Source organism: Belonocnema kinseyi, chromosome 3 (assembly GCF_010883055.1).
Source record: "Belonocnema kinseyi isolate 2016_QV_RU_SX_M_011 chromosome 3, B_treatae_v1, whole genome shotgun sequence".
In the NCBI taxonomy this organism is placed as follows: domain Eukaryota; kingdom Metazoa; phylum Arthropoda; class Insecta; order Hymenoptera; family Cynipidae; genus Belonocnema; species Belonocnema kinseyi.
The window spans coordinates 77,169,946-77,181,838 of record NC_046659.1 but is presented as its reverse complement, the minus strand read 5'-3'; the positions used below and the strand labels follow the sequence as shown (position 1 = coordinate 77,181,838).

The following is an 11,893-nucleotide window of genomic DNA, read 5'->3' as shown; positions in this document are numbered from 1 at the left end:
ACACAAAATCTTTCCAGCAACTTAGGTAAATTATTTTTTTAATATTTACTTAAAGTTTGTACAAGATAAAGGAGAACGATAAGAACGAAGAAAAAGGTTTTGACGACAATCGTTTCTCTCTTTTTTTTTTTTAATGAATTTTCATTCAAAATTTTTCGAATTTTTCCTCCTTTTTAAAACTTTTATGACAGCTTCAATTTGCAGGTAAATTTGATTTACTTTCTCAATTAAAAATAAAATTGAAATTGGAAATTAAATGTATTGAAAATTCGAGTAAAAAGGTTCAGACCCCCCGGCGTGAACGAGCACGAGACGTAATTTACCGTGACCGTAACCCTTCGCTCGATTCCTGGAAAACGAAGAAAAAAATGACAGAAAAAATTGGTGGCAGCAACACCTGCTTGAAGTGGCGAGCCCTGGTCTATGTGGTATGCACTCAACACCGTGTTTAAGCATTACAGCGTTAATACCGTCTACCCCGGCAGCCTTACCGTTTTTCAAGTTCTTAATTATATCCCTAACCTCAGTGACACAGACTTTCTCAATTGAGTTTTCTATCGCATCGTGTTCAACATCGCAGTTGTGGTGTCCTATACCTTCATCTCCGAATTGTATCCTAAAATAGTCTCTGAAAGCCTCTAGTATTCCGTCTGCATCATATACTATTTCCCCCCTACTATTTCTCATGTTGACAAATTCTGTACTTTTGTTTCCTTTCATTTTTTTACAAAGCAGTTTCTTGCTTCCTTCAAAGTCGTTTTGTATTTTCATTTCTTCTTCTGCTCTCAGTGTATCTTTACGTTCCTTAACTAATCGTTTGAGTATCCTGTTTTCGTGTCTATAATCATTTCTACATCTATTTCTTTCCTCATTGCTAAGACCTGCGATGTTCAAAGTTCTCTTGTACGCTTCTCTCTTTGCTTTTTGGACAGCCTGAATTTCATCATTTCACCACGTATCACCAGACATTCTTCCTACAACTGCGATAACACACACTTCTATCGTACATCTAACAAGGATATCCCGTAACATTGTCCAGGCGCCCTCTATATTTTTGTTTTTATACGGTCCTTTCATGTTGCCCTATCTATGCTTTCGACTATCTTATTTTGAAAATCTATTTGCACATACGCTTTGTGTAGGTTCTCAATTTTTATTCGCGTTTGTTTTGTTTTCTTGGTTCTATTTTTTCATCATCCCCGACCTAAGTTAATTTTTGAGATCAGAAGGTAATGATCAGTATTGCATTCAGGACCCCTCATGACCTTTGTATCTTTGACTAACTCTCTTAGTCTTTCATCCACAACAACAAAGTCAATTATACTGTGGCTATTTCCTTTAGACCAGGTGTACATGTGGGTCATTGTTTGCCTAAACCAAGTATTTGTAATAAACAGACCCCTTTCTAAGCATAAGCCAACTAATTTACCTCCGTTATAGTTTGTTCTTGGATCCCCAAAATTACCTAGTACTCTTTCTGAATCCTGATTTTTGATGCCCACCCATCCGTTCATGTCTCCTAGTAGAAGTATTCTTTTCCCATGTTCGGAAATATTTATTGTGTCATTTAAAGTGTCCCAAAAGGCGTCTTTTACTTCTCTAGGATCACTATGAACTGGCGCGTAGCATACTATGATAAATAGTCTTCTGATTCCTACTTTCATTCTAGACCACAGCAGTCTGGGAGATACAAAACCATGGTCTCCGAGATGCTGCTTTGCTCTTTCATTCAAAATCAGACCTACTCCTTGTTCACCATGTAATTCACTGTCTAGTCCTGACCATATTTCAAATCCGCCTTTCAACACGCCGTTTTTTATGTCTTTGGTTTCGCATCCCTTTTTCTTTGTTTCAGGCACAAATAAAATATCTATATCTTAATAAATAAATATATATTAGGGTGGCCCAAAAAATCACATTTGAGAAATTTTAATGGGCTTGTTGGCCAAATCGTTCTCGCAGGCAAATAAATGTATGCCTATTTTTTTATTTTCAAAACAAAATATTTTTAGAACTCGCTCTGAGGCTTCAAAGTTTCCTGATTTGAAGTAAAGAAATCCTTACACCAACTACAGGTTTAACCCAGAGAGCAGCTATAGATTTATTAACTTATTATTACTCGACCATTCAACTCATTCTCAGTCACCGCAGCTTGAGATGACAGCAAATACGGTGTACAATGAGTGGACGGACCGAGGGTCAACTTTTTTTGCAGCCGTCTACCTGAAATCCCTTCAGCCGGTGTTCAACTTAAATGTATCATTTTTGATAAGCTTTTCTTACGCTTTATTCAATTTGAATTATACTTTTAATCATTTTTTTTTTTTTAGAAATCTATTCTCAATAGTCTAAAGAATGTCTCTTCAAAATGTCAAGTTACACAAGTATATCTGAGGGTCACAATGAGCCTCAAAAATTTGCCATTTTTGATATGCCTAAAACTTTTGCATAATATTTCTGAGATATAAAATGGCGATAAATGGAATGTTCATTGATAAGTGAACAAGTATATTAAATATCAAATAAATTGGCTTATAATATCCTGTCCAAAATCGAAGAAATAAAAATTGGAAAGATTTTACATGTTAAACTCCATAAGGTTTCAAAATTGCCAGAGCGATTTCTAAAAATATTTTTTTTCGAAACTAAAAAAATAGGCATACATTTATTTGCCTACTAGAACGATTTGGCCAACAAGCCAAGCCCGTTAAAATTTCTCAAATGTGATTTCTTGGACCACCCTAATATATATCTTAAATAAATATCTATATTTTTGTGGGAATAGGTGCTACTCAACTAATTTAATCTAGACACCATTTTCATTTTGTTTATTCGCAGGCTTCAAAGATAGAGTTATCAACTTTAGAAATTGCGCAAAATCAGAAGAAAGAAGTGAATGAACGAGATTCTTCAGCCGAAGAATCCGTTGCGTCTCTCATCAACTCTTATGAGCTATTACATATAATTCATATTAATAATGAAATCGTGACGATCAGCAAGAAACATCCACTGGGTTCTTCTGTTCAAGAAAAGACAACCAAACCGGAAGAAGAAATGAAGAAATCATCAGATCAATTATGTTCAAAAGAAATGAGGGACTATAATGCTTACAGGTTAATCCAAGCTGGATACCTGGATACTATTCAACTTGAACCTCTAACCATGCTGACACTTGAACATCAGATTGACGATATTATTGATTGTGGAAAAAGGATTGAAAAGTACTGTTACCAGAGTTCTCACACGAAATTGGAATACTTCCAGCTGGTATATAACCAACTCGAAAGAATGAAGAAAGAACTTGAGGAAAAGTCTAGGAGACAAATTCATCTCGAAAGCCAGGCAGAATAGGATCATCTACAAAAATGTTGTATAGTTGAGACTTTTAATAAACTTTGACTCAAAGAATTTAAATATAAAATAAACGCTTAATTTGGTTGATTTCATCATTTATAATAATTGGTTATTTTTATATATTATCAGTATTTTCACATTTTTATTGATTCCATTATATTGAATTTAGAAAACCTGACCTCACTTTTATCATGAATGTTTTTATAAATATATTTTTATACAATTTATAATTAAAAGATTTATAATTTCTTTTATAAATATTTTACTTTATAATTCTTCTTAACAGAAAAACAATTTGATTTTGCACGAGGTTAGGGGTCATATACAGCCTGACAACTCCTATGTATAATACCGTTGAACATCAGTCGATTGCAAGTTTTATTTTATCAAAAAAAAAAGCATATTATTTATGTTTCAGTTAAAAAAAATTAATTTACTTGTCCAAATTACCTTTGTAACAATAGTTTTTATGTATCTTCCTATTGTATAGTTTATTTTGAAAAAAACGCACCTTTCAAATTATTTTTAACATACATTGGAAAGTGTTTCGTGAACTACACTAATAATTCCAAGTCTTTGAAAGTATGGACAAATTCATAAAACAATATTTATATTTGAAAACTAAAATTGTGTCTTCATAAAATATTAATATCAATTGCCTCTATCCGTATAATAAATGTATGTACTGCTCTATGCTAAAGAACTGGTGTAACGAAATTTCGAACCCATTGAATGATCCGAAATTGTTTCATGTATTACATACATTTTAAAAAAATAAAATCGGTCGCTAAGTTTCAGTTGTTTGAAACTGTTAATTCAATTAGTGATCGTTGCAGTGGCAAAATATTTAATCGTTCTGTCATGTATATATCTTAGTTTACCTACTTCGATAAGATAATAAAACTTGATTTCATGAAATAGAAAGAATGCTTTATTACCTTTAAGTCTTTAATACCTTGGGGTTAATCATTCAAATTTTAAATTTAAACTCGATATTACAATTCTAAGAATTTCACAAAAAATTTTAATATTTCAGAAAATATCTTTGGGAATTCCCAAGATTTTGAAATATTTCAAGCGGTTTCAATAAGTTAATAGTATTAATTTTTAATATTTGAGGGATTTTAAAAATATTTCATAATATTTCACAACGTTCCACAACATTGATAAATTGACTTATAGTAAGTTTAATCGCTTTAAAATATTTAAAAGACTTTAAAGCGATTAAACAAAATTTCAAGGGAATTTAACAGATTTTTAGAAATCCAGAGTATTTCAACAGATATACGAGGTGTGTTCAAAAAGTAAGGTGACTTTTCAATTCTCGCGGGCTACGTAGATTCAAGTTTTAAATTTTTTGTTTTGTTGTGTTGTTACACTCATCACGATCATATGTTCACAGTTTTGTTTTGACTATATAGCTCGTGTTGTTTTTCTGGCAGAGGCGTAAAAGGTTGGAAGGGTTTGGTGTGTTCGGCGATTTTCTTCTTTCGAAAAAAATGGAGCAAAGAGTTTGGATTAAATTTTGTGTGAAAAATGGAATTCAGTGCTCTAAATCTCTTGAAATTTTGACAGTTGCATACGGTGAGTCTCCTCTGAGTAAGAAAAATGTGCACAAGTGGTACAAGCTGTTCCAAGAAGGCCGAGAGAATGTTGAAGACGAACCTCGCCCTGGACGTCCCAGCACGTCAACAACAGATGAAAAAGTTCAAGCAATGGAAGAAATGGTGTTGAAAAATCGCCGAATTACCATCAGAGAAGTTGCTGAAGATGTTGGCATATCGGTTGGCTCATGCCATGCTATCTTTTCGGACGTCTTGGACATGAGACGTGTGTCAGCGAAATTTGGTCCAAAACTGCTTAATTTTGATCAAAAGATCCATCGAATGACCATCGCTCAGGAGATGTTGAATGAAGTCAATAATGATCCTGATTTTCTCAAAAGGGTTATAACTGGAGATGAATCGTGGGTATATGGTTATGACGTCGAAACTAAAGCCCAATCGTCTCAGTGGAAGCATCCTGAATCTCCAAGGCCGAAAAAAGCACGTCAAGTTCGGTCAAATGTGAAGGGTTTGCTCACTGTCTTCTTTGATTACCGTGGCGTAGTGCATCAGGAATTCTTACCACAAGGTCGTACGGTCAATAAGGAGTATTACCTTCAAGTTATGCGCTGTTTGCGAGAGGCGATACGCAAAAAACGTCCGGAACTTTGGAAAAACAATTCGTGGCTTTTGCATCACGATAATGCACCTGCCCATTCATCGTTGCTTGTGAACGATTTTTTGACCAAAAACAGCACCACAGTCATGCCTCAGCCTCCATAGTCACGGGATTTGACCCCCAGTGACTTGTTTCTTTTCCCAAAACTGAAAATACCCATGAAAGGACATCGATTTTCAACGATTGAGGAGATAAAAACTGCATCGCTGAAAGAACTCAAGGCTATACCACAAAATGATTATCAGAAGTGTTTCGATGATTGGAAAAAGCGTTGGCACAAGTGTATTATATCTGAGGGGGATTACTTTGATGGGGACAACATAAATATTGAGGAATAAATAAATATATTTTAAGAAAACCATAAAGTCACCTTATTTTTTGAACGCACCTCGTAAAAGCTCTTTAAAATATTTTCAGATTTTACCAAATCCAGTTACTTTTAAAGATTTTGAGGGTTTTCATCAGATTTTAAGAGATTTCTATATTTTTCAAAAACTTCAGAGGATTTCTCGGAATTGAAGATTTAAAAGATTTCTCTGTGCCTCTAAGAGTTATAAGTAATTTTAAAAGGTGTTTAAAACATTATGGGGATTTTCAAATAATTTCAACAGAATTTATGGAATTCCACGGCGGTTTACAATTTTTCAATTGATCGTTGATTTTAGCAAATTTTGAAGTTGCAGAAAGTTTATGGAAGTAATAAAAGAGATTGTATTATTTTTACAGATAAATGTGTAGGATGATCTTACAGAAGAATTTAGAATATTTGAAGAAATTCTGAAGGATTTAAAAGATTTGAGGAGGGATCAAACACTTATTAAAAGGTAATTAGTATGCGAAAAATTAGACGTCTGTAGAAAATGAAAATTGTTTTATGATTTTTCAAATCAACGTATTATTACTGGTGTAATTTCAAATAAAAGACATTCTTTTTAATGAAAAAATTTTAAAGCTTACAACCAAAACATATTATAACATTTCTTCAAATCGACATTTTTCTAACCAACTTGTTAGAAATAGTTCAATTTTAATAATAATTTATGGCTCTATATTACTCCATTTTGAAAGGAAATTTTTCTATGACAGGAATGGTCGATAAAATTTGTTTTGAAGAATAAATTTGTTTAACGAAAGACTATTTTGGAATATTATTAACTTATTTTCAAAACTCGAAACCGTAAGTTTGCAGGAAATGTTTTTCCGAATTATGAATGAATTCTTCAAATTCAACAATTTTTTTTTATTATTTATAAGAATCTAAGAAAACTTTATTTCTAAAGACCTAATTTTTGGCACAACTACTCTGAATATAAATAGGTTTTTAATATTTTAAGAATGAAAATCATATTATGACGCTATTCAAAAAAATCTGCCCTCTTCGTGGAAGCAAGTTTGAGCGCGCCTGGGGCGCACGACTGTTGGTTCTCGCGCTCGATATTGTATTAACCTTGCGCTAGACGCTCGATCTTTCTGCACAGACCTTTTAAAACTAAAGGTGAAAGTATCGACAACAGTAATTTGGTGATTGTGAATTCTCTTTTGTTAAAGCTCCTTCGGCTTTAAAGGATACATTCTCATCACGTATCACGTGCTTCGCACTCGAGTTTATCCCTGCAATTTTATATCATTCCCATAAATGTATATTATTATAATTCGTCACTTGCATTGGTATTAAAACAGACTAAATTTAAATGTACCGTTTAAAAAAATGCGCAATATTTTTTTTTAAAATTTTGTTATACAACGTTTTATTGCAACTTTTGTCGTTATTCTATAGTTGCTTATTTCCAATGTTTCCTTTATGATTTAAACTTTACACACACGATTTGCTGAGCAGCCTTACCGTTTTTTAACTTCTAAATTATGTATATACGTTGGTATATATATATATTTTTTTTTTGAAAATGCATTATTATATTTAGGAATATTTGAAATATTGTGAAAGTGTTGCATGAAAATATGTAACTTTTGGATTTTCCCATGGACATAGGAAACACGGGACTAGACATGCCATCCTAAATTGGGTGAGCGGGGTTGAATCCACGGGAGGGGGAGAATGCCATGAGTGAGGAGAGCCGCCATCTTACGATGTGCCACTGGATAATGCGCACGAGCGTTTTGAGCCGACAAACTGTGCATGAAAATATAAACATGTGGGCGCTACCATGTTTGTCGCGGAACATCAAAAGATGGCGGACCTCAATTCAAAAAATTGATATGATAATCTTGTAGGGCTATCGAAAAATAACATTTTTCTTTTCAAGTACTATGAACAACTGTACACAGAATTTTAGAATCATGAAAAAATGTGTACTCACAATTTTTCAAAATGGTTTCACTTTTAGTATTTTTATCCAAAATGCCTGACTAACGATCTTGGCATTTAGCTTAGCATATTAAAAAAGTGGACCAAAGTCCAATCTAATGGATTAATTTTTTTCAAAGGTTATCGTGTTCACAGACAGACAGAAATAAAGACAGACAGATGGACAAATTCCTATAAACCTGTTTTTCGGATTTAGGGGGTCACAAAACGTGGACATTTGACAAAAACTGGGGGGGGGGTCACATTTTACTCAAATCTCATACCTTTCCATGATGAGAATGTAAAAATTGAATAACAAATTAAAATGAACCGCAAAAGTTGCCCACCCATACCAACATAATAACCAATACACACATTTTTGAAAAAGTTTAATATTTCGGACCTGAAATTTCTTAAACTTGAACCAAAGAAACTTTTTATCATTCTATTTTTGAAAAAAAAAAAAAAATTCGTTATTAAGGAATTTTGTATTCGAGAGTTTACAGCCAAACCTGTTCGTTTGGTCCAAGTTTAAGTATTTCAGAATCAACATTTTCAAACAAAAAGTGAGCATTTAACTCAATCAAAAAAAAAAGAAACATATTTTTTGCACTGCTTAAAAAATTTTTGAATCAAACAAAAAATTTTCTTTTCATGTTTCCAAATCTATATTAGTGTGAAATAGTAAAAACCTTACAATATGAAATAAATGTAAAAGACAGTTTAGACTTATTCGAGCAATTTTCATTTGTTTATACCATGTTTCCTCCTGTGAATTTGGAAGAGTTACTATTTCATGGAATAAATGATACAGTTAATTAATGTTAAGGGTGATGTTTAGTTTAGAAGACAGTTTTGTGATTACTTAAAGAAATAATAATCGTTCACTTTCCCTTTTTCATAGAAAAGGTGGAGAAAATTCGCTAGTTTTTTAATCTCTTTTCCTATGTAACTAATTGTTTTAATAATTTCAAATTGTCTTTCACACAAAAATATCACTCTTAAAATTCATTACATGCAATATCAAAATAAGAAAATAATACATTTTTGCAAAAAATTACGAAATTGTTTAAATAAATGAAAATTCTTTAAGTAATTGTCAATTATCCGTAACAAAAATATATTACTTTTGAGATTCGTTAATTATTTAATCGACTTTAAAATAAAAAAAACCTTTTCATGATTAACAGGGTAAAAATTGTTTAAACAAACATAAATTGTTTAAAGAATTAACAATATATTAAGAAAAAAGTACTGTCCTTAGAATTCATCAATTATATTACTTATCACGAAAAATAATAATTTTTAACTATATAAAAGCGAAAAAAATGGTCTTAATCAATAATAATTGTTTAAACAATCGAAAATTAATTTTAAATGCCAGGAAATATCTTAATCACCGAATAGTAGTAATTACCTTAGAATTTTTTAATACCGTATTTAGGGTGAACATTAAAAGTTATTGGACGGAAACTATTCCTTGAAGATTCCTTAATAAGCGAACAAACTTTCATTTTAAAAAAGCTGATAACAAATACTTATATTTCTCCACTTTTTTTAAGCCTCAGCTTTTCTCATTTAAAATCCCAAAATGAAGTATTTTTTTCCAGAAAAACAACGAATTTTTGTTCAAGATTGTAGTTGAAAATTTAACTGTGTTATAGAAAATTCGCCTTCTTGGTTTAAAGATTCCACAACTTGCTAGTAGATAAAGTCTTGTTGAAAAGATTAACATGTATGAAAGAATTATTGCTGTTAAATAAACACTAAAAAACATGCTTAAACGAAAAACATTTTTGGGTTAAATTTAAGGCAAGTAACTACCGATCCTAGCGGCGAAATGCAGGACCCGTAAGGTCACTATACCTACGCAAAAAGGAATTCACACCTGGCACGATTTCCCAAGAAAACTTTCTTGTATTCATTTCTGAGTTTTCTCGTTAGCCACCAATGAAATAAACGAAATTTTAAAGTTCCCAAGAAATATGCTAAAAATACTACTCTGACGTTCAACGGATTTGGGCGTTTCTTGAAATTCTGATTCGAATGGTATATATTTTTAGGAGTCACTTTTTGCATGAAAAATTGAATCTAATAATTCTTAAAAAGTAGGGTAAATTTGGCCAAGCCTATTTTTGATATAATAAACCTTATTTCACTCTTGAAGCTCGATGTTTAAAAACAGTTTCGACATGTCTCCAATTTTAATAATTGATATTGATATTAAAAACATACTTGGTCAAAGTTACCCTACTTCTGAAGAATAATTTCACGGTTATAACGATTATTTAACAATAAACTAATAAGATTCTTATATTAAAAACGTCTTTTTCTAGTAGAATGAGAAATTGCAATTCAAATTTGTATTTTATATCAAATATATTTCGAATTTATCTCCACCATATGTTTCTATTAGACGAAAAATGAAAAAGAGCATTTTCAACGTCTCAAACTTTATTTTAACTCTTTACGGTTAGTTAATGAAAAACTATTGTTAACGATTATTAGTTGTGTGGTATGCTTGGATTCGTAAAAGAGTCAGGAACCCGGCAATTAGTGTTAAACTCTGAAAAATTAAGAATTTTTATTCCTATGAATACGCGATTTTTCCCCCATCTAAAAATCCCCCAACGGGAACAGAAAAAGTGAAAATTTTATTCCTCTCAATCGACTTAGTAAAATTTAACGAAAGCATTTATTTAACCTATGTTTTATTATTAAATATTTTTAATTCTTATAAATTCGAAAAATATTCAAATTTATATTTATTTACATTTTAATATTTCATTTAAACGTCTTAAAAAATGCATCAAAGAAATCTATTTAAATGTGTGAATTAAAATAATTTTAATTCTAGAGAGGCGGAATTGAATTGATAAAATTAAACTTTCAAAACTTATATCCCACATGAAGGAATTAAAACAGTTTATTACACATATTTTGTGAATGTAATAGAAGGAATTAAATAATCTCAAAATATGAACACTTTTGGGAAATAGAAGACATATATGTGAGGTAATCTGTCGGTACAATTACAAGGAAGAAAACACGTTCTCTTTTGGGGAATAGGAACCTATGCGGCTGAGATTCAAAATATTGACCGATTTTTATCAACCTTCTTTTGATTTACTCAGAATAATATAAAGATGCTAATGCAGGATATTAAAATTGTATTAATGAATATTGTATAATATTCGGATTTATCTCCGCCGTGTCTAATCTCAAACAATGGGAAGGTCTTGCGAGGCCAAAAACCGTCCGCTCGATAAACTACGACCCGCCGCAAGGGTAGCGGTGTCCAAACAATGCCTGACCCAAGGTGACGGTCTCCTGATTACGGTGCACACGAATTCCGCTCACGGTTAGGATTTTACCTGCAAGCTTTCGGGCTCTCTTATTTTCTTCCTGAATTCCGCTCGCGTTACCATTTAGGTGGGTCTACAAGAACTCCGCCTATTTCGATTTGAGTGATCCTCTTCTTCTACTTTGCTATACTGATCTACTGACTATATATGAATTTTCCTAGATAGCGCCTCTACTTTTGTGCAGAGTTTTTTTTTCAATTTTCAATTCATTTTGACTAATCAACTATTTTTTATATATCAACAAAAAAAACTTTTTATAAATAATTACCCATCTTCACCATTTTCTAAGCATTGACTCTTTATACCTGGAAGCCTTACGGTCGATGAAAAAACATCAAAATCCATTGGAAATTGGTTTGGAAACCGAATTTTATCCACAGAAATTCGATTCTGATTTTTAGGGCGAATTTTGTACTTTTATATATTTTAATGCATATTGTATTTTATTGTATTTTCTATCAGAATTTAGAAAAAAGTACAACTGCAAGAATCTACAGGAATTCACAGAAATCCTAGGTAAAAAAAAAATCTTTTTGACTGCAAATAAAAATTGAACAATTAAGAATGATTTGATCACGGTTCCTAAAATTAATAGATTCTAGAGGACACAAATGTTGTCATTTGAAGTTGCAAAAACTGAACTACA

The 11,893-nt window shown here is 31.8% G+C and overlaps 1 protein-coding gene across 2 annotated transcripts in view; it reads left to right on the top strand.

Moving 5' to 3' along the window:
• The window catches only part of LOC117169552, a 9,329-nt gene extending 5,057 nt beyond the window's left edge, over window positions 1-4,272 (top strand). For both annotated transcript variants that reach the window (XM_033355977.1, XM_033355976.1), the window contains one exon: window positions 2,839-4,272. In XM_033355977.1, coding sequence (XP_033211868.1) covers window positions 2,839-3,351 — 513 coding nt within the window. In that variant the 3' untranslated portion in view covers window positions 3,352-4,272. The remainder of the gene's footprint in view (window positions 1-2,838) is intronic.
• Window positions 4,273-11,893: the final 7,621 nt, after the last annotated feature.